Source organism: Loxodonta africana, chromosome 16 (genome assembly GCF_030014295.1).
Source record: "Loxodonta africana isolate mLoxAfr1 chromosome 16, mLoxAfr1.hap2, whole genome shotgun sequence".
Lineage (NCBI taxonomy): Eukaryota > Metazoa > Chordata > Mammalia > Proboscidea > Elephantidae > Loxodonta > Loxodonta africana.
The window spans coordinates 74,768,865-74,793,120 of NC_087357.1; the positions used below are offsets into that span (position 1 = coordinate 74,768,865).

The 24,256-nt window shown below is 40.7% G+C and overlaps 1 protein-coding gene across 9 annotated transcripts in view; it reads left to right on the top strand.

Moving 5' to 3' along the window:
* LRMDA (leucine rich melanocyte differentiation associated) overlaps positions 1 to 24,256 on the top strand; it is a 1,290,642-nt gene that overhangs the window by 1,051,825 nt on the left and 214,561 nt on the right. The window contains exon 7 of one of the 9 annotated variants that reach the window (XM_064269076.1): positions 1,425 to 23,971. The exons of the other annotated variants lie outside the window; for them this stretch is intronic. Coding sequence (XP_064125146.1) covers positions 1,425 to 1,453 — 29 coding nt within the window. The 3' untranslated portion in view covers positions 1,454 to 23,971. Of the gene's footprint in view, positions 1 to 1,424; positions 23,972 to 24,256 lie in introns of those variants that run through there. 9 annotated transcript variants of the gene reach the window in all.

Consider the following 24,256-nt stretch of genomic DNA (forward strand, 5'->3'; position numbering starts at 1 on the left):
TTAGTAGTTAAGCACTTAACCAATTGTGCCACCCAGGAGTTGCCATGACTTGATGGCAATTGCTTTCTTTTTTTTTTTTTTTAATGATCTAGGCACTGCGCTAAGGCCTGCATACCCATTATTTCACTAATCCTCAAAAAAAGAACCCTTTCAGGCAGGTCTTGTTATCGTGTCAATTTTACAGATGAGAACAACTGAGGCTCAGGAATTTAAAACTCCTTCGAGGTTACACACTGAGTAGCAGGAACAGGATTCCCCAAGCCTGACTCCTGAGCAGGTAGTATGCTACAAGGGTTGCTTCTCTAGCCTGTTCAGCAGTGGTAGGTCAATGCCAACATCGCTATAGAATATAGTTGTGGTAGAGCATCATGTTAAGAGGGTAAGACTGAGGCCTGTGTTTGAACCTTGGCTTTGCTACTTACTGGCTTTGTGACCTTGGATAAATTACTTCAGTAGTCTGTCTCTATTTCTGTAAAATGGGGATACTAATAGCACCTACCTCAGGAGAGCTATGATGAGAATTATAAGGAGTTCATATAAGTGCTTCAGAGAGTGCTTGGCCCATAGTAAGGACTAGAAACGTGTTGTTGCTGCTGCTGCTTCTGTTATTGTTATTGTTGCTTTTACTGTCAATTTTAATATATCTCCAGCCTTCCCTGACAGAAATGGTTGTCAATGGGATTGGGGAGCAGGGGAGTTGAAAGGTCAGCATGTGTGACAGATCAACGGAGCTGGTGTTCTTAAGCAACACATTTAGCACTCTTCAGAGCATGCCTTGTGGGAGGCAGTATCTACTTTTGGTAGACTCATTTGTCCCCAACAAAGCAACAACAACAACAAAAGTCCATTGCCGTCGAGTCAATTCTGACTCATAGCAACCCTACAGGATAGAGTTAGAACTGCCCTACAGGGTTTCCAAGGAGCATCTGGTGGATTCAAGCTGCTGACCTTTTGGTTAGCAGCCATAGCCGTTAGCCACCAGGCCCCCAGGGCTTCCAGAGGAAGCAACACCTACTATTAAGTTTTGGAAGATCAAATGGGGCGCTGGATTCTACCTAGGTGCTTCCATGTTCCAAATCAAGTTCTGAGACCCTTCTTTAGTAGATGTACTAATTCACCTCCAGGAGAAAGGGAAAGAAGTTTGAGGACTTACTTCCTTTCGTTCTAGCAGGTCTTATCAGAGTCTTTCTTATAGATTCAGGAGGAGTGATTGGTTTAATGTAAATGCGTTGGAGGATCTGAAAGAGATTAGAGAAACCTATTCCAGAGGCTAAAGGCAGGACAGGAGGGAACCATTAATCTCACGGACATTCAATTCCCTAAGAACTTTTTGGGAATGACCAGAAACAAGTCAGGCCATATGCTGGCCATTTGCAATCCTCTAAGCTGTGGATTTTTATTTATTTATTTATTTATTTTGACAGATCGAGGCCAACGCCATTGCCTCATTTAGGATGGTTCTTATACTTGAAAAGGAACTGAAAAGTTGAGACGTGCATGCAGAGTCAACACAGATGGTTTGACTAAAGTGGTCCTGACGAGCACCAGGGCTCTGCCGATTGTCAGAAGCAGTCTGATGATGACACATTTGAAGCTCTGCAGACTGGTTTGCATTTTGGTAAATACGAACAATCAGGGAAGGCATAGTTATGCTATGGGGAGTTCTGAGATGTGGAGCGAACAAGTTAATTGTTCAGCCTCAACAGAGACCTTGCATTCAAGTCATTAATCACAGTGCACAGTCTGGAGCCTTGGCCCCAAAGTTCCATTCTAGATTCTGCTCTCCTACTCCAGATGAGGGCTCCGTCCAGGTGCTGGCCATTTGCATTTCCCTCCAACTGGGCTGATTTATGGACCCTGAGATGTTTCCTGGTTTTTCCAAATTCTGTTCCATGACTTTGTAATAAAAGGGACGTGTGATTTCTGGCTTTTTGCAGACCCTCAGTTTTAACATCCCTAATACCAAAGATTTTTTCAATTAGTCTGTGGCCTGTTTTCTGTGATCTGGAGGTTAGAAATGCTGTCCTGTGTTTCGAGTATCAAAGTGAAGACTTTAGGGACTCTTTTATTTCTTTCCTCTTTGGCTGGAGTTGAAGATGCGAAAGTCCTGTTAGAGGCTTTGTTCCTGCATTCAACATCTCAGTGCAAATTAAGGCTAGGGAGACCTTGGTGGCACAACGCAATGCAGGTGTTGGAGTCAGCCCCCTCCTGCCCCCGTGCATATGGTTCAGGGTATGATATCAGGAGGCCTTCCAAACATGGGCCAGATCTCCAGTGTCAGTGTAAGGCAATATTGAAGACTTCAAAAGAGAACCTGGGTGTCAAAGGAGGACATTGTAATATTAAGGCTGGACAAGCTGCTGCTGAGAGTTACCTGGTTGACTGAAAGGTAAGCCCGATCTGACTTTGATAAGGGGCAACATATCCCCTGGGAGTTTTTCCCAAGTGGCAGAAAGGTGTCACAGGAAAGTAATTGGAAATTGATATTTGGCGTATCTCTGGATTCTTTTTTATTCCTGATAACACCAAAGGGTTTGGCCAAGAGTCACTGGTGACTAACGCGTGAGATCTTGCAATCCATGACTGAAAAACAATCTCCTCTTTGTTGAAAGTGAGCAGCTGCTTTCTGATCCCTGCTTCCTACTAGCATAGCAAGTGTGGAGGCCCATGGATTTAACTTGGGTGAAATGACTATGGCCAGTCTCTCCTTTTGATAATTCTCTGAAACAAAACTGTCACTGGAGCTTACGTACTGTCCTTCAAATCCAGCTCCTTTCAACGGGTGCTTGTTCCAAACCGGCTGTGGGCTCAGTGTTGTGTTGCGTGCCAGAAGGTATACAGAATAAATATCATATATGGTCTTTGTCCTTGAGGACCGTAGAGGCTAGAGGAAAGATAATGTGTTCATGAAACACATTTTACATGGCAAGATAAGATACGTATGTGCCCAAGCGAGTGGAACTGGGAATAAGTACAACAGGGAGTCAGACAACGGGAGTAGGGTGGACTGGAGTTGTCAGGGAAGGCTTTATGAATGAGGTGGGGTACAGACACAAATATCCCAAACCTAGATCTCTCCCTTAAAGAAATTGCAAGGAGCACAGGATCAGATTATCAAGAGATTATGGGACCGCCTTTAAATGGAAGCAAATTTGTTCAGTATGAGAATGGATTAATTTAGTTGAGCCAATATGTATTGAGTACATACTATGCGCTGGGAAGTGTATTTAATGTGGTAGGGAAAGAAAAATGTTTATAAACGGCACGTGTAGGTGATTCTCAGCTCTTACCTTGTCTTATGCAGATAAAGTTAGTTCTGGTCTATATTTCTCCAAAGTCAGTACTTTTTACCACTTAACATTCTGCGTCTCAAAAAGACCATCTCATCCAACGTGTCTTTGGGTCGAAGAGCCAGGTGTAATTTTTTGTGTAGTGGAGGAATGGCATGTTCAGTTTCCTAAGTCGTATACAACGTGAAAAGTTGCCTGCAAGTGATTGTGAAAGGAAGAGGCATTGAGTTAGCATTAGACATAGTACATTATTGGGTTAGGGAGTATTTGGAATAGCGTTTGAAAAGTCGGTACCTGTCCCAAACTCAGGGCCACAAGTAAAACCCAAGCTCTCTGAAGATCACATTTTTCTCCGGGACAGCTGCTTTGGGAACCCAATTAGAATGTTCTCCCATCAGTAGAATTTGAGACAGACTTGTGCTGGGCTCTTTGGCACTTCTGGGGTTTAAAACTGATACCACCCAGATACATTGGGTAAGTGACTGAAAGATCTATCTGTATTCTTCCTTGAAATATGAGGAAAATTATTGTTTGTTCACTTCTTAAGGTACAGGTGTAACTGGGCAATCGCAAGTTGTTCTAAAAAGAGAAATCAGGACAATGATGGTGGTGGCAGTGGTGGTTGTCATAGATGTGATAGTCATTATTCCAGATACCCACATAATTTTTAAATAATATAACTGCAGAACACTAGAAAGCTCTGGAAAGAATCTAAGATATCAAGCTTCGAGACGCAGAGGTGTCAGAGATGATTTAGCTAAGCAATACCAGAAGAGGCCTAAAAAATCCCCTTTTCTAGCGAGCAATCATTCTCATACCACAATGAGACCCCTGCTTAGTAACCCCTGCATTTCTGCCACCCATGTGACTGCTTTTTGAAACTAACTTAGGTATCAAATTCAAAGGGAATTCTGAGAAAACTTTGTATTTTTTATTGAGGGGGATTGGTGGAAAGAAAAGCTAGAAGAAATTTGAAATCATTCTTGATTCATGACACTTTCCTTGGAATTCAATCACTCTCTTCATCAGAAAGGTTCATCTCAACCTCCATGGGCAGGCCCTTGCATACGTGTTTGCTTGCTTATATGCGTGCATGTGTGTATTGATATACATTCCTCGTCATCATCTGCAGGCATTTTACAAATAATGGGTCGTGTATGTTTTTTATCATCTTGTTTCTTAAATGGAAATGACAACTTCAAAATTTTCACAAATAGTTCTACTATGGTGAGGAGATTCCAGCGTGTAGCCCAGGGTTATCTTTAGGCCACATAATTCCATAGACAAGTAGACATGGGAAGTGTGTAGGCAGTGGCTTTGGAATTTTTGTCCTCTTTTCCTGGGTCACTATGAGTCGGAACCAACTCAATGGCAATGAGTTTTTTTTTTTTTTCATCCTGGGGTAGGCAGGCAGACAAAGTTGATTTAAAAAAAAAAAAGGTTGATTAGTGAAGAACTAGTAAAATAAAGAGCAAGTAAAAAAAGGCAGAACAAGGTTGAGATGCCATCAAGAAAAAGGTGGCAGAGGTAGAAAGAGACAAGAGGGGGTATAAATGCCCTCCACCCCTCTTCTGTCCTTCCTCTTCTGAGGTCATTACTGGGCTGGGGGTGGAGTCCAGAAAGCATAAAAGGAGCTTGGACTTTTGGTCTGGAATTTGCATTTTTGGTAAATCTCTTTTGGAAGCCTTCTTGACAGAACCAGGGGATTCTGTAGAACCAGGAGATCAGAGTGGAGCCCAGAAGAGAAGCCATTCAGAACTCGATCCAGGCTCTGGGCTTAATAGTGAGACAGCACTACAGGGCTGGGAAATATTGTGTATGGCTTAGCAGTTTTCATAAATCAAGGGTCCAAGTTGGCAGGATCAAAATCTGCCCTAAGCTCCACGCACCAAGCTGTGGGTCTGCCCGTGCTTCCACCAGAAATAGCACCTGTTTTTAATTAACCCGAAGAATTAATTAGAACACCATAGCCCCTATATGGGGGATTTTTATTTTAACTTTCTATTTTTAAATGATTATAGACTTTGCAGGAAGTTACCAAGATAGGACAGACAATCCCAAGTACCCTTCTCCCAGCTTCACTCAATGGTTACATCAGACATAAGTATAGCACAATGTCAAAACCGGGTAACTGACATCATTACAATACGTGTGTCTAGTTCTTGACAGTTTACCACATGTGTAAATTCTTATAATCACCAAGATCAAGATGGAGAACTGCTCTGCCATCACAAAAACCTACCTCACGCTACCCTTTCACAGGCACACCCAACTTCCTTCCTTCCCCAGTCCCTAACTCCTGGCAACCTCTAGTCTATTCTCCATCTCTGTAATTTTATCATTTCAAGAATGTTATATAAATGAAGGCCAACAGTATATAAGCTTTGGGATTATCTTTTTTTTTCACTCAGAAAAATTCTCAGGTGACTCATCTAAGTTGTGCATGTATGGATAGTATGTTGCTTTTTATTGCTGAGTCGTATTACATGGTATGGATGTACCACATTCTGGTTATTTCCACTTTTAGGCTATTAAAAACAAAGCTGCTAGAGATATTGGTATACAGACTTTTGTGTGGACATAAATTTTCATTTTGGGGGGATAAATGTCCAGAAGTTTAATTGCTGGCATCTTTCTTCTCCTCCTCCTCTTTCTTCCTAATTCTCTTCCTCCCCCTCCCTCTCCTCTTCCTTCTCCTATTTCATTGTGGTGTAATATATATACCTGGAGAAAGACATCATGCTTGGTAAAGTAGAGGGCCAGTGAAAAAGAAGAAGACCCTCAACGAGATGGATTGACACAGTGGCATCATCAATGGGCTCAAGCATAGCAATGATTTTAAGAATGGCACAGGACTGGGCAGTGTTTCATTTTGTTGTACATAGGGTCACTATGAGTTGGAACTGACTGGATGGCACCTAATAACAACAACGGTGATGACGATGACAATGATAACAACATATTATTTTAACCATTTTTAAGTGGCATTAATTATACTTACAATGTTATGCAGCCATAACCACTATTTATTTCCAAACATTTTTATCACTGTATAGAGGAATTTTAAGCTTCCTTCTAGGTCACACAAGCCTAGTTCCATGCCTCAGAAAGGAAGCAGAGACTCAGAGCTAAAGTTCTTGAGCAAAGCACCCCTTGATGTACTTTCTTTTGGGTAACAGAGAAAGCACTGTGGCTCATGGAGCTGACTAGCTGCAGAGGCCCCCTCCTCAGCCTCCAGTAGGCAGGGTACATTTAAAAGGGAAAAGAGGTACTTTATTTCATAGTCTCAAGGAGGGAGCCACAAAGCCTAGGGCCTGGAGACCCAACTTTCCACGTTTTTTTACCCCTGCTCTCCCTTTAGCAAGGTTATAAGCCAATCTGGCATTAGTGGTTCCTTCTTTCACTGTTTATAAACTCTGTGTCTTAATTATCATACAGAACTTTATGCTACAGATCATGGGGGTGTGAGGCCTCTGTAAGAATTTCTTGACTCTGAGTTGCTTAAAGGCCCTTGTTAAAACAGGAAAGACAAGCATAATCATATTAACTGAAGTGCGTACAAAGCCTGTTTGACAACAGCTAGAGGACCTTGAATACTCAGAGACCGCCATCACATATGGAGAGATCCTCCCACCCTCACCTTGGTGTTGTTTTTTCTCACTGAAGAATAAAAAAAAAATAGAAACAGTAAATGGCCTAAAGCAAGCTGAAAGCAAATCCCTTGGCTTTACTCATTTCATGACTGCAATACTTGGTGGTAGTATTATTAAAAGCCCTGGCAGTCCTCCTAGGAGAAATGCCAGTAATGAGGTGACTGAGCATTCATTCACTTGCTCTAAGCTCCTTCTGAAATAACATGGTGTATAAAAGAATATGGGAACATAATTGTCAGCAAAGATGTCGTGTTAACTTTAGGATGTCCACAAACAAAGGTATATTATATCCTTTGTTCTTGAACTGCTACAGGTGCCAAATTATGCACAGGGTTCCCTCTTGGAGGTGAATCCTTGTGAGCCTAGGGGTAACCAAACACTGATTTCAGAAAGAAGACGCCTTTGGTGCTGTTTACACCTGAGCTGTGAGAGGAACCATGGGCCTCCTAGCTTTCCTGCATTCTGCTAGGGCAGACATGGCAAGAGGGTGGCAGTCTTAGAAATGGTTGGAGGCTTGGGTAAACAGTCCACGGCCTCCATCAAGGGAGCTTAACCATAGTAAGTACCCTTAAAACTCTGGTGAAATAATTCATAACTTTTGGTTTTATCTGCACAGCAACATATGCTAACAGATGCTCTGTTCAAAGTGTGAATTGTTGACTAATATGACGCCAGGCATCTGGAACAGAGAACAGTGGAATTTGGGGGGTTGAGTAGGACTTAAATGTCATCCAGTCTAACCACAGCTGTCTGAATGCACATAGTAAGCATTCAGTGAATATTTGTTGATTAGATTTCCTTTGATTTGAATAGCTTTCTTGCTTGGATTTGAGCCCAGATGTTTGGCCTCCAGCCAGAGTAGTGTGATCTGCATCCAGTCAGTGGCCTCATCACCATGGTGACATTCAACAAGGGGCGGTGTTCCTTCAGTCCCCAAAAGGAAGTGCCTTCTCATCTCTCTCAGCCCATCCGTTCTGACTCATGTGACCTTAGGTCTCAGAAAACATTGCAGGTAGTCCACAGAGCTGGCTAGCTGCAGGAACTACCCTCCACATTCCCATTTTCCCCCAGTGTAATTGTGGTTATAGCTGAAGGCAGAGAACACTGAAGTCTTGGCCAACACACCAAGCCAGTGCTCCTGACAGGTACTTGAGCAGCCATTTATTCATCCATTCCACTGATCATTGAATATGTGTTGAGTAGAGGCCTGTTTTTTTAGAGGCCTGTTAGTTCACAGCACTCACCTAAAACCTAAGGAAGAGATATGAGAAGATACATGGTAGGGAAGGGAGAAGGTTAAAATCTGAGTAGGAATATGAGACATTCATTAGCTTCTAGGGAGCAATGAGAAGAAAAGGTAGTTCCAAGAAAGGGCACCAACTGTGTACCCTACCCTATCCTACTCTGTACGTTAATGTGGATGGTATGCTGAACAGGGGGGAGGGGAAGCTATATGGTAGAGTGGATGGATAGAACATGAGATCTAAGTCTGTATTTTGGATCCATCTTATAACGCCAGAATGTAGCTTTAAGCTCAGGTGTCAGTTCCTCCAACTTTAAAATAAAATAATATAAAAGGATGCTTTCCTTGTTCTTCAGTACTATCTTTCTCTGATTCTCTGCTCAAATCAGGAATGGATGAGATCTTTATTTTCCTGTAGTCTTGTTTCCCCAAACACCTGAAACTGACCAGTTTCTTGGATAGTCAAGTACACTTCTAATATTCTAAAGACTCCAGGAATGAAAGAGACTTAGACTGATACCTCAGTACCTTGGTTAGATGACAGCAGTGTTTGGAGGTATATGAAAATCCATTTTAGGTAATAATATATAGAGAGATTTGTCAAGGCTGGGAGTGAAGCTATAGTCCAAAGTGTAGAAGTAGCAAATTTTATCTTTCCACTTAGATCATGTTCCTTGATTTAGTTTTTTATCTCATGACCAAGAGCATTCTGTTGCCCTTGAGTTGGTCTAGTGGCATTTCAGACTTCCTTTGGTTCATGAAGTATTGGTATGGCAGCCTTGCAAGTAGGTCCCAGAGATCTCTGCTGGAATGTTGAAGGTGGTGTTTCTTCAGCTCACAATAAATAAGGATTGTATTTTTGTAGGTGGTTGAAACTAGAGACAAAATAATTAATCTGGAGTTAGACCTAGGATGTAGTGTAGGTGGAAGCTATAATCCTGTCCGGCTGAAAGATACATTCACGACCAAAGTGGTTTCCCATCTCTTCAGACCTCATGAGGAACCGAGTAGTTAACTATAAAAAGGGGAAAGCAAAGAAGTCATTAAGACCTTCTCACTACTCTTTGGTACTTTATAGCTTTCAGAGAGTTTTATAAGGTTTATTAACCGACTTGTTTAATCCCCACAACAATTCTGTGAGCTCAGTATTATATCCCTGTATTACTAACGAGGAAATTGAGAAACATATGTATTGGTGGAGTGGGCTGTTTCACACAGTACATGATTGGTGGATGCTAGGAAGAGCTATCACACAAGTTCCACAATTTCCTCCTCACCTCAACTGCTGCAGTTGAAATTATTCTGTAAGTCATTTCTGATTCTAAGTACTCCCTTTTAAATGCATATACTCTTGGGATACAAATCACATCATACTTATTATTACTTAAATAATTGTCTGGATGATGTTTTAACAAATATTTTCATCGATATAGTTGTGAACAGAATGTTAACTTGTGAAAGTTAGAATAGGGTTGGATTGAGATTGATATAGGTATGGGGATCTTATTTAGAAAGTTACACCTGGTAGGAATCAAATCAATGACGTGTGGAAAAAGACAATGGAGAAGCTCAGTATCATCAGTCAAAACAAGGCCAGGGCCTGACCGCAGAACAGACCATCAGTTGCTCAATGCAAGTTCAAGTTGAAGCTAAAGAAGATTAGAACGACTCCACAAGAGCCAAGGTAATACCTTGAGTATATCCCACAAAAATTTAGAGATCATCTCAAGATCCGATTTGACACAATGAATACTAATGACCAAAGACCAGACAAGTTGTGGGATGACATAAGAAAGCAAAGGTCATTAAAAAGACAGGAAAGAAATAAAAGACCAAAATGGATGTCAGAAAAGACTCTGACACTTGTTCTTGAATGTAGAGTAGCTAAAGTAAATGGAAAAAATGATGACGTAAAAGAGCTGAACAGAAGATTATGGAGTGGCTTGAGAAGGCAAAACCAATTATTATAATGAAATGTGCAAAGAACTGGAGTTAGAAAACAAAAAGGGAAGAACATGCTTGGCATTTCTCAAGCTGAAAGAACTGAAGAAAAAAACGTGAGCCTCGAGTTGCGATCTTGAAGAATTCCATGGGCAAAATATTCAATGATGCAAGAAGCATCAAAAGAAGATAGAAGGTCTCTTAGTCACCTAGTACTGCTATAACAAAAATACCACAAGTGGATGGCTTTAACAAAGAGAAATTTATTTCTTCACAGTAAAATAGGCTAAAAGTCCAAATTCAGGGTGCCAGCTCCAAGGGAAGGCTTTCTCTCTCTGGTGGCCTCCTCATCAATCTTCCCCCTGGACTAGGAGCTTCTCTGCACAGTGACCCTGGGGTACCTGCTCCCGGTGCCTCTTTCTTGGTGGTATGAGGTCCTCCTGTCTCTCTGCTTGCTTCTCTCTTTTATATCTGAGGAGATTGCCTCAAGACACAACCCAGTTTTGTAGGTTGAGTCCTACCTCACTAACGCAACTGCTGCCCATCCTCCCTCATTAACATCGTGGAGGCATCATTAACGTCGCAGAGGCAGGATTTACAACATATAGGAAAATCACACAATACCGGGAATCATGGCCTAGCCCAATTGATACACACATTTTTGGGGGACATAATTCAATCCATGACAGAAGGAATAAACAGAGTCACTGTACCAAGAAGAATTGGTCATTGTTCAACCATTTTGGGAGGTAGCAAATGATCAAGAATTGATGGATTGAAGAAAGAAGTCCAACCTGCGCTAAAAGCATTGACGAAAAACAAGGCTTCAGAATCTGACAGAATACCAAATGAGATGTTCCGAAAAACATAGGCAACGCCAGAATTGCTCACGTGTCTATGCCAAGAGATTTGGAGGAAGACTACCTGACCAATGGACTGGAAGAGATCCATATCTGTGTCCATTCCAACGAAAGGTAATCCACCACAATGTGAAACTTATTGAACTATATCATTAGTGTCACACCCAAGTAAAATTTTGCTGAAGATAATTCAAAAAATGGTTGCAGCAGTACATTGATGGGGTACTGCCAGAAATTCAGGCCAGATTCAGAAGAGAACGTGGAATAAGGGATATCATTGCTGATGTCAGATGGATCCTGGCTGAAAGCAGAGAATACCAGAAAGATGTTTACCTGTGTTTTATTGACTATGCAAAGGCATTCAGCTGTGTGGATCATAACAAATTATGGGTAACAGTACAAAGAATGGGAATTGTGCTCGTGTAGAACCCATGCATAGATCAAGAGGCAGTTGTTCGAACAGAACAAGAGGATACCACGTGATTTATAATCAGGAAAGGTGGGCATCAGGTTTGCGTGCTTTCACCATACGTGTTCGATCTGTATGCTAAGCAAATACTCTGAGAAGCTGGACTATGTGAAAAAGAATGTGGCATCAGGATTGGAGGAAGACTCGTTAACAACCTGAGATGTCCAGATGACACAACCTTGCTTGCTGGAAGCAAAGAAGACTTGAAGCACTTACTGATGAAGATCAAATACTACATACTTCAGCATGTATTACAGTTCAACATAAAGAAAACAAAAATCCTGACAACTGGACGGATAAGCAACATCATGATAAATGGAGAAAAGATTGAAGTTGCCAAGGATTTCATTTTACTTGGATTCACAATCAATGCCCATGGAAGCAGCATATTGAATTGGTGAAATTTCCTGCAAAAGACCTCTTTAAAGTGTTAAAAAGCAAAGATGTCACTGAGGAGGACAAAGGTGCACCTGACCCAAGCCATGATATTTTCAATCACCTCATATGCACGTAAGAGCTCGACAATGAACAGGGAAGACCAAAAAATCATAGATACCTTTGAATTATGGTGTTGGTGAAGAATACTGAATATACCACGGACTGCCAGAAGAACAAACAAACCTGTCTTGGAAGAATTACAGCCAGAATGTTCCTTAGAAGCGGGGATGGTGAGACTTCATCTCAAGTACTTTAGATATGTTATCAGGAGGGACTAGTCCCTAGAGAAGAACATCATGCTTGGTAAAGTAGGTCAGTGAAAAAGAGGAAGACCCTTGATGAGATGGATCGATGTGGTGGCTGAAACGATGGGCTGAAACATAGCAGTGATTGTGGGAATGGTGCAAGACTTGGCAGTATTTTGTTCTGTTGCACATAGGGTGGCCCTGAGTTGGAACCAACTCGAGAACACCTAACAACAACAACAACATCCTTAGTAGGGTATGATAATGGGCAACTCAGGAACTCCAATTCTGAATGATAGGAGTCCCTCAGTAGGTAGCAATGCAGGGAAGAAGCAGGAAGAGAGTGAAAACACAAGTTCCCGTATTTTGGCTTGTTTGGCCTGTGTTTGACCCACTCCTGGTGAATGGAGCAGGACTGTGATGGACGAGGGCAAACCTGTCTGGCATTACTCACCAGTACCTGGCTTTGAGCACTGGTCCATTTCATATGTTCTCTTATTTTACTACTTTAGGCAGAAAAATCATTTCCCTTATTCCCCTCTGCTGTGTGCCACTTGAAACTGAAATCTTCATATTGAGCAAATGTACCAAAGAACACTCCATAAACTTAATGAGGGGAGATGAAGAGATATGTGCCAGAAACCCAGAAGATTTAATGCTGATGAGGTTATGACTATCATATGTTTAGTTAAATTGTTGACACTGATAGGACGTTGCCAAAGAAATCTACCGGCCGTTTTCTTCTTGTATCAGTGATAATGGTTCCTTGGTGTGCTCTTTTCAGTTAACAAAAATATTCCCGAAAGTTAAATGCAGGGAGAAAGAGTGACATAAGAAATACTTTTATTATTTCTGTTCTACTGGGAGTTCCCTCCAGGAATATTATTTAAAGAAGAACTTCTCCAAGTGGCAAACGAATTTGAAGGGAAGGACTCACTGGTTCTGAGGTGAATACAGCAAAGAGACACAGAGGCTCCTAACCCCTGTGCTTGTAGCTTTGCCCCAGCAAACCTGTCCAGGACAACGGTGCCATAGCATTCCCAAAACACCTCTCTTCTCTTTTGTGATCTCCCTCCATTCAAAAAGTGACAGAAGTTCTCCATTGCCTAGCGGATAAAATCTCAACTCCTTTGAGTGGCATTTAAGACATAAATGACATCGTGGTTTCTGTAAACGTTGGTTTGAATTTTGTACTAGTTGTATGACCTTGGACAGATAACTTAAACTCCTTGAGCCTCAGTTCCTTCATTTATAAAACAGGATTATTGTGATAATTAAATTAATTTAAAGTGACATAGTAGTTAGCACAGAGTAGACACTCAATACTTGTTAATGAAGAAATGGGAACTGGAAGGCAATTTAGCACAGCACTTAAGAGCACTGGCTGTGGAGACACAAGCTCTACTTATCTTCTTATGTCTCTGATTGCCTACTTGTACAATGCAGGTAAGTTATAAGAGTCGAATGAGTTAGTGCATATCAGGAACTTTAAACAGTGCCTGGCCCATGTTAACCCCTCTGTAAGTTAAGTATTAGGCTCCTGTTGCTGCTGTCGTGGCTTTTATTATTCAGTTATCTGTCCTTGCCCTATCTGTCAGCCTTATCTCAAGTTTCTACCTTACCAGTGGAGAGGGTACCTGTACCAAGTCATGACATTATAAGGTGGAGACTTTAACTTCCATGGGCTTTGCTCAATGCCTGCAAAATGACTGTTTTTTGTTGTTAAAATATATACAAATATGTGCTTGTCCTAAGGTAAGAATAAAGAAAAGGCATCCATACTAGAAAGGAAAAAGTAAAACTGTCTTTATTCACAGATGAAATGATTGTCTACGTGGAAAGTTTGATCAATTTACAAAAAGCTACTAAGACAAATAAGTAAATTTAGCAAGGTTGCAGAATACATAATAAATACACAAATATCAGTTGTGTTTCTAAACACTATCAATGAACAATCAGAAATTTAAATTTGAAGAAAAAGATAAATTGACAATAGCATCAGAAATATGAAATACTCAGGGATAAGTCTGACAAAATACGTGAAAAACTTACACACTGAAAAGTACAAAACGCTGCTGAGAGAAATTAAAGATCTAAATAAATGCAGATATATACTGTGTTCATGAGTCTGAAGACTCGATATTGTTAAGATGTCAGTTCTCACAAAGTTGATCTATAGATTTACTGCAATTCCAGTAAAAATCCCAACTGACTCTAAGATTCACGTGGAAATAGAACTTTGAAAAAAAAACAACTGGGAGATAAATACTACCTGATCTTAAGACATTATAAATCTACATTAACGAAGAGCAAAGAGGTGGGGTATTAGCAGAAAGATAGGAAACAAACAAAAAACAATGGAACAAAATAGAAAGTCTAGAAATAGACCCACATGTATAAGAACAACTGATTTTTAACAAAGGTGCAAAGGCAACTCTGTGGAGAAATGATGTCTTCTCAACAAACAGTGATGGGACAATTACAAAAACATAACCTTTAATTCATAATTCACACCATATACAAAAATTAACTCAAAATAGATCGCAGTCCTAAATGTAAAACATAAAACTATTAAACTTCTAGAAGAAAACACAGGAGAAATTATTTGTGACCTTGGATTTAGTGATGAGTTTTTAGATACACCACCAAAGGACCATCTATGAAGAACAAAGGAAGACATTAGAATTCATTAACATTTAAAACTTCTGCTCTTCAAAAGACAGTATAAGAGAATGAAGAGATAAGCTACCGACAGGGAGAAAATATTTGCAAATCATTTATCTGAACATGATTTGTATCCAGAATATATAAAGAACTTTCAGAACTCAACAATAAGTAAACAAACAATATAGTTTAAAAAATGGGAAAAGATTTTGAACAGATAACTTTACCAAAGAAGATATCTGGATGTCAGTTAATCACATGAAAAGATGCTCATCATCATTAGTTATTAGAAAATGCAAATTAAAACCACAATGAGATACCACTATACATATATTAGGAATGCTAAAACTAATGACTGACCTTACCAACTGTTGGTGAGAAGGCAGAGGAGATGGAATCCTCATTCACTGCTGGTGAGAATGTAAAATGCTACAGCCACTTCGGAAAACAGGTTGGCAGTTTTTTAAAAAGCTAAGCATATAGCTAGCATACAATCCAGTCATTGAACTTTGAAGTATTTATCCAAGAGAAAAGAGGACTACACATTCATACAAAGAGTTGTACACAAATGTTCATAGTAGTTTTATATGTAATAACTCCAAACTGGAAATAATTCAAATGTCTATCAAGAGTCGAATGGATAAACAAACTGGTAGACACATATACTGGAAAACTACTCTGAAATAAAACAGAACGAGCTGTTGATGCATGCAACAATATGAATGAATCTCAAAATAATTATGCTGAGTAAAAGAAGCCAGACCAAAAATAGTGTGCACTTACAGTGCAGTGAATTACTCTATATGGCCTTTCTAGCCACAGTCTTTGTGACTTCCATGCAGTGATTTGGGTGGGACTATGCAAATGAGGTATATAGAACCTATGATGGTTAAGGTTATGTATCAGCTTGGCCATGATTTTCAGTGGTTTCACAGTTATGTAATGATGTAATTTGGCAATTATGTCAGGATGTAGTCATCCTCCATTTTGTGATCTGATATAATTATCCTCAATTTGTTGTGATGTGTTGCAAATCCTAGCCTCTATGCCTGAGATTGCTATGAGTCAGAATCGACTCAAGAGCAGTGGCAACAGATGCCTGTGGTAAAAGGAGATCTGGTGGCACAGTTGTTAAAATGCTCAGCTGCTAACCAAAAGGCTGGCAGTTCGAACCCACCAGCTGCTCTGGAGGAGAAATCTGTGGCAGTCTGCTTGCATAAAGATTGCATCCTTGGAAACCCTATAGTGCAGTTCTACTCTGTCGTGTGTCAGCATCAGCTTGATGGCAATGAGTTTATGCCTGTGGTTATGGTCCCATTTGAGAGTCAGTTGTCTGTTATGTTAATTAGGCAGGATTAGAGTAGGACGTATCTTGAGTCACTGCCTTACTACAGGGTGTGACTCAAGTTACCGGCTTTACCCCAGTCACAACCCTTACCACCCTTATTCAAGTTATGACTTTATTTGAGTCACACCTTTTATCTTATAAGAGATAAAAGGATAGAGAAGTGAGCAGAGAGAAGGGGACCCACTACTACAAAGAAGAAGAGCTAGGAGTAGAATGTACCCTTTGGACCTGGGATTCCTGTGGTGAGAACCTCCTAGACAGAGAGACAGAGAGCTGTAACACTGGAAATGGTGCAAGACTGTGAGAAGCAGCGGCAAGCGTGACAGAGAACTGTAGCAGCAGAACCAGGAGGCAAGCATGAGTCGGCACTGTGGGCTTCCCAGCCCATGGAGCAAAGCAGCTACAGTGGGTATGCCAACCGAGAGAGCAAGAGAGCTGAGTGTCTTTGGGCAGGAGGCTTCCTGGCAGAATGGGGTGTCTCCAGGCACTTGTGAATGGAGCTAGGCCCCACAGAGTGAGAGAGTTGAGTGCCCTCTGGCCAGGGATTACTGGCAGAATTGGATGCCCCTGGGCACTTGTTGGTGGAGCTAAAGAGATTTATAACATTTGCCTGAAGAAGACAGAGGCCGGGCCTGGGGACTGAGGGGTGGAGGGCCAGAACGAGGGGTCTACCTTCTGGCATGGCTGAGAGGAGGCTGTCCTGATTGAAGAACTATGTATCCTGAGTCAATTCTTTTTATTTTTTATTTTTATTGTGTTTTAAGTGAAAGTTTACAAATCAAGTCAGTCAGTCTTACAAAAATTTGTATACACCTTGCTATATACTCCTTGTTGCTCTTCCGCAATGAGACAGCACACTCCTTCCTTCCACTCTCTATTTTCGTGTCAGTTCGGCCAGCTTCCAGCCCCCCTTTGCTCTCTCATCTCCCCTCCAGACAGGAGCTGCCCACATAGTCTCACGTGTCTACTTGATCCAAGAAGCTCACTCCTCACCAGTATCATTTTCTATCCCATAGTCTGATCCGGTCCGTATCTGAAGAGTTGGCTTTGGGAATGGTTCCTGTACTGGGCTAATAGAAGGTCTGGGGACCATGGCCTCTGGGGTCCTTCTAGTCTCAGTCAGACCATTAAGTCTGGTCTTTTTATGAGAATTTGAGGTCTACATCCCACTGCTCTCCTGCTCCCACAGGGGTTCTCTGTTGTGTTCCCCGTCAGGGCAGTCATTGGTTGTAGCCGGGTACCATCTAGTTCTTCTGGTCTGAGGCTGATGTAGTTTCTGATTTATGTGGCCCTTTCTGTCTCTTGGGCTCATAATTACCTTGTGTCTTTGGTAATCTTCATTCTCCTTAGCTCCAAGTGGGTTGAGACCAATTGATGCATCTTAGATGACCTCTTGCTATTGTTTAAGACCCCAGACGCCACTCTCCAAAGTGGGATGCAGAATGTTTTTTTAATAGATTTTATTATGCCAATTGACCTAGATATCCCCTGAAACCATGGTCCCCAAACCCCCGCCGTTACTACGCTGGGCTTCGAAACGTTCAGTTTATTCAGGAAACTGCTTTCCTTTTGGTTTAGTCCAGTTGTGCTGACCTCTCCTTTATTGTGTGTTGTCTTTCCCTTCACCTAAAGTAGATCTTAGCTACTATGTAATTAGTGAAAACCCCTCTCCCTCCCTTCCTCCTCACTCTCATAGCCATCAAAGAATATTTTCTTCTCTGTTTTAAACTATTTTTCGAGTTCTTATAATAGTGGTCTCAGATAATATTTGTCCTTTTGCAACTGACTAATTTTACTCAGCATAATGCCTTCCAGATTCCCCCATGTTGTGAAATGCTTCACGGAGTCATCATTGTTCTTTATTGATGCGTAGTATTCCATTGTGTGAATATACCATAATTTATTTATCCATTCATCCATTGATGGGCACCTTGGTTGCTTCCATCTTTTTGCTATCGTAAACAGTGCTGCAGTGAACATGGGTGTGCATATATCTGTTCATGTAAAGCCTCTTATTTCTCTAGGATATATTCCAAGGAGTGGGATTGCTGGATTGTATGGTAGTTCTATTTCTAGCTTTTGGGAAAAAAAAAAAAAAAATTTTTTTTTTTTTTTAAGGAAGCACCAAATCAATTTGCAAAGTGGTTATACCATTTTACATGCCCACCAGCAGTGTATAAGTGTTCCAGTCTCTCCACAACCTCTCCAACATTTATTATGTTGTGTTTTTTGGATTAATGCCAGCCTTGTTGGACTGAGACAAAATCTCTTTGTAGGTTTAATTTGCATTTCTTTAATGGCTAATGATTATGAGCATTTCCATATGTATTTGTTAGCTACCTGAATGTCTTCTTTTTTTTTGTCTTCTTTAGTGAAGTGCCTGTTCATATCCTTTGCCCATTTTTAATTGGGTTATTTGTCTTTTTGTAATTGAGTTTTTGCAGTATCATGTAGATTTTAGAGATCAGACACTGATTGGAAATATCATACCTAAAAAAATTTTCCCAGTCTGTAGGTAATCTTTTTACTCTTTTGGTGAAGTCTTTAGATGAGCATAAACCCATTGCCATCGAGAAAATTCTGACTTACAGTGACCCTATAGGACAGAGTAGAACTGCCCTGTAGAGCTTCCAAGGAGCGCCTGGTGGGTTCAAACTGCCAACCTTTTGGTTAGCAGTTGTAGCGCCTAACCACTACTCCACCAGGGTTTCCTTAGATGAGCGTAGGTGTTTGATCTTTAGGAGCTCCCAGTTATCTAGTTTCTCTTCTGCATTGTTAGTAATGTTTTGTATACTGTTTATGCCACTTATTAGGGCTCCTAGCGTTGTCCCTATTTTGTTTTCCATGATCTTTATCATTTTAGATTTTATGTTTAGGTCTTTGATCCATTTTGAGTTTGTTTTTGTGCATGGTGTGAGGTATGGGTCTTGTTTCATTTTTTTGCAGATGGTTATCCAGTTATGTCAGTACCATTTGTTAAAAAGACTGTCTTTTCCCCATTTAACTGACTTTGGGCCTTTGTCAATATCAGCTGCTCGTATGTGGTTGGATTTATGTCTGGATTCTCAATTCTGTTTTACTAAGTCATTTCTGATTCTGAATTGTGACCTGCTGTTTCCCTAATAAATCCCATAATCATGCATATTATCTATGAATTCTGTGTGGCCATTGCAAGGAATTATCAAAGCCAGCAGAGGAGTGCTGTGGGAGGGACAACTGGTGTCAGCATTGTCAAAAAGGTTGGAGAGAGGGTATGTCTGACCTCTGCCTTGTAGGAATCAGCCATGGGCTGATACTGATAATGAGTCCCTACCCCCTCCCCCACCATGTGAAGTTAGACAAGGAGGTTCGATGCCATTTTTACAACACTGTATGATTCCGTTCATATAAAACTAATGCAGACTAATCTATAGTAATAGAAGGTGGTTACCTGGAGATGGGAGGGCAGAATGTGGCTGAAGAAAAGGATTCCCAAGTGGTATTAGGAAACTTCTACAGATGATATATATGTTCACTGTCTTGATTGGGATGGTTTTTCTGGATGTATATGTATGTCAAAAATTACCAAATTTTATATTTTAAATACATGCAGTTTACTATATATATATTATACCTTAATAAAGCTATCTAAAAATGTACAAATAAATGCATGAAAGACATATGGCAAAACTTCCCCAGATTTCTTTAATTTGAAGGAAACTGAGAAGTTTCCCTATGCAAATTGTTATGGCATTGTTGCCTACAGTTAGTAATCATTAAATCTCAGAGCCTGAGGGTGATATAGTACTTACCTTTTGCAAACTCTCCTTGTACCAATAAGGAAAGGTAAGAACTGTAGAGGGGAAGTGACTAAGGTCAGGCATCTAGTTTATAGAGAGTACTGACTAGAAAGCAAGTCTCTTGGCCCAAGCCTGGTGCCCTTACCTAAAACTGCAAAATTCCTTTTACCTAGCTGTGTTCATTCATGCACAGATGCTTTTTTTCCCCTTACTCTCAATACAAGGACAACTAGACCAGTTTAACAAGAGCATAGGGTGAGTGAGGGACAGTGTTGGTGCATAAGATTAGAAAGGCAGGTTGGAATGAAGTCTGATGTTATATGACTTGATAACATGAAATACTTTGACTAGCTCTTCCTTTCTTCCTTTATCCCTTCCTTCCTCGCTCCGTCATTCACTTTCTCCCCTTCCTACCCTTTCTTCTTTTCTTTCTAATTACTTTGTTGATGTCAGCAACTTTTCCCCATGAAAGAAAGGTAGAAGTTTGTTTATTTAAAACAAAAGCTTTTTATTTATTGGGTTAAGTAAAACAAAATGGTCATAGCTGTATTGCCTTGAGCTTAACAGTGAGCATTCTGCGTAAGGAGTTCCCAAAGATACATCACAGTATGAGTGCACAAACAGTGGAGCTTAGAGTTACCGTATCTGGATTCAGGTTCTGGTTCTTCTCTCGACTAGCTTTATGACTGTGGGAAGCGGCTTTACCTTTTGGAGACTCTGGTTTGCTTTGCCTTAAAAAAAAGATGATGATAACATGGCCTCCTCCCTTATAAGGTTACTGATGGCTCAATTCAATTCAGTAGAACTTTTTGAGTTCATAAGAACTCAACTAAGAAATGGAAGTGGCGAATCTCTCCCCTCAAGGAATGTCTAGTGAAGATATGTGTGGAACGAATTCTAATGTTCTGTGATAGGCTATTTAAAGTGGTATAAACAAGGACCTGTAGGAGTGCAAAGAAAGGGTTACTTAACTGTGCTTGGAGTTTTGAGGACAGTTTCAAAGAGGCAACATCCAAACTCAACCTTAAAATTTAAGTGGGATTTTTCGTAAAGAAAGGAGCAGTTTTATAATAATAATGGAAGTAATATCTTGTGTTTGTTTAGCACTTTAGTACTTTATTAGACATAAATTAGAGTGGTCTAAAAACTATAATTTAGGGATGTAAGGGACTATTATTGCTGTCCCAGGGATTGCCGTTTTTACTTTAAGCTTCTCTTTTGATATGGCTGGGGAATTTTGACCTCAAATTGCAGCAACTCAGCAAAGTTTGTTTCTGTAAAAATTCTGAGGGGATGTTTCCATATTGGAAGGACCAGAATGCCTAAGAGTTTGGCTTCCACTGGGGAAAGACAAGGGTGAGTTAAAAAGAAATCAGGAGGGACATGGGAAGAGAAAAAAAGGGTATTAAGTCTTTGCAAAAAGATGGCCTGATTTATAATTGTGGACCAACTAGATGAGTAAAAATGGGGCAACATGGAAGCCTGGACATTTCTTGCTATTCCAACATGGAGCAGGAGACTCAATCTTTGTGAAAGGTCGCAACCTGAAAATTCTCCAGGCTGATCCTGATAGACTTGACATATCTCCTGGGTGAGGATTAGACTCACAGCTCCAGCTTAATGTGCTGGGTTCTCTAGACCCTTGCCTTGGTACAAAACATCATCTGTGAGGTGTTGTTACATGTTCGATTGATAAACTACTGAAGATTATTTATGTGCGAATAAAGTAGTATTCTAGAGCTTGCAGAACAATGGGAAATAGAGGCAGGACTGTACCTATAATTTAGGGTAAAGACCAATAATGAGATCCCATAAAAATAAATAACCATGATGTTAAATAGACTGCAAACCACTTGCACCTTGAGGCTTTTCTTAGATTTTGTGCCAGTGAAAAAAAAAAAAACCAAAAAACAAAATGTGGCAATAGGCCTTGTGTTTTATGCCAAAAAAGATTCCTTGTGCACAAGATTTTATTTGTTTTAATGTAATCAAAGAGACTCCCCTCTAAAAATAGTTAAAGGGAGAAAAACAAAATCCATCCAGCTATAAAGAAGCAGCCCAGTTTGGAGCAGAGCTTTAATCCACTCTGCCTGGGGTCATACTGTTTTATGCTGCTCTTGACTTTATTTCAAAGCTGATGTTGCTATATCTAAAAACCCTGCCTAACAGCTGTAATTGTTTCGGTTTTATTCACTGAGAAGTCATTTCCAGTCATGTTAGAGAAATGGATTTCATTGTTTGTAAGCTACCTCTCATCCTGTCCTCTAAAGAAAAAGCATGTATATTGGAAAAAGCACTTTAGTAGGAGTTTGGATGACAAGGGTTCTGAAACTTGAATCTGCCAGGCCATGCCATTTTTGACTTCAGGTAAGTCAAGTCATAGATTTGATCCTCGGTTTTCTCTTCTGTAAAATGGGAAGAATCATACCCACCCAGCTACATCATAGGATTGTATCAGTTGAGATGCTGGACATGAGAGTGCCGTGAAAATGACATTCACTGTGGGCTTCTGAGTTGAAAATAGACAGGATTGTCCACAAATATTTTACAGGAAGCAATTGGAGCTTTTAAAAAAGTGTTAATGTTACGTGGAAGGGTGAACACAGCTTTATTATTATTATTTTTCCTCCCAACTACCCTGTAAACCCACTCTGTAGGGTTAGATCTTCCTCTGCCTTAAATAAAAATCTCATCTGGATCCCAGAACTTGCTGTGCACTCCAAGATAGTAAGGAGTCCCCTGTCTGATTACCTGAGTCTCAAAATAGCCTTGGCTCAGTTATAAATACATATAGGCTAGGGTAAGAATCAAAACTCTGAAAATCATCCACAGGTAATCTGTCTCCCTCCACCACCTGGAGCTTTCTATAGATAGGGCCTTGGGCCCAGTCACTTCTTCCTTTATTCTTCCATCTTCTCCCATTCCCACACTGGCTTGTCTGGCTGCAGTCTGGCACTGGTTTGCCTTCCCGGAGGCACATGTTTAAGCCTGGCCCTTCCTCTCTGCAGGTAATCCATGAATACTTTAAAAGCCTCCATTTCTGGGGTCTTCTCACTTGCAGTTCTCTTGATGGGGATAAATGCGCCTCCTGAAGCTGTTAATTTGTGATTCTACCTTCAAATCCCGAGCATCAAAAGATTTCTCACTGTTGAGGTCCCCTTGCCCCAACAGGGCAGGGTCTGAGACAACCCCAGGGTGCTTTCTCTTTTACTTGGCCCTCACCTCCTAAGGTATCTTTGACCTGCTCTTAGTGGGTTATAGTTACTTCCCCTAATTAGGCCTCTTATGTTTAGCCACCTAGCAAGCAGCTTGAACCATAGTCTTTCTTTCACTCATTAAATTTTCTTGGCATACGTCAGATATCAGTTCACGACGACCTTCAAGGTGTCCCTGGAAGGTACAAATAGCTAACAGCTTGGCTACTAACCAAAAGGTTGTAGGTTAGTGTCTACCTGGAGTCTCCTTGGAAGAAAGGCCTGGTGAGCTACTTCCAAAAAATCAGCTATCACAAACCCTGTGGAGCACAGTTCTACTCTGACACACATGAGGTTGCCATTATTCAGAGTCAACATGAAAGCAACTGGTTTGATTTGGGCTTACAGAAGAGTCCCTGAGTGGTACAAACAGCTAACATACTCTATGCTGCTAATTGAAAGGTTGGAAGTTTGAGTCCACCAAGAGGCACCTCGGAAGAAAGATGTGGCAATCAACTTCCATAAAATCAGTCATTGAAGGCCCTATGGACTACAGTTCTATTCTGACACACTTGGCGTGGCAATGAATCAGAACTGACTTGATGGCAACAGATTTTACTGGTTTATGATCCTCAAAGTGCAGAGGGCATATACCAAGCTATCAAAGTGGACCACTGAATTCCCTCTCGTTTCACTGAGATGATGGGAGCGCTCCCAACCCTTCTCCATGAGGCGAGGCATTGCACGCACACCTAAAAATTCTGTTTAATGAAATCTTGCTTCCCAATTCCAAACTCCTCTCTTAGCCTACCCAACATCTAGTTTATGATGTGGAGAAATATGGTCCCCTAAGGGTTTTTTTTTTTTTTTTTTTTAAGGGTTGCAAATCCAATTCTTAAACATCTCTTTTGCAGGTCCTGCTTGGGTGATCCCGCACCTAATCTTGGAATGTGGGCCTAGTTGGTTCCTATTGTCTTTGGCTTTAGCTGAACTTGAAACTGAGTCCCATTTTAACATTTTGTTATATTTATATCAGTGTATCCCAAACTGTAGTCATTGGAACACTGCTTCAAGAAGCCTGCCAGGATAAAAAAAAAAAAGTATTCTCAATGAAATAAATTTATGAAACATA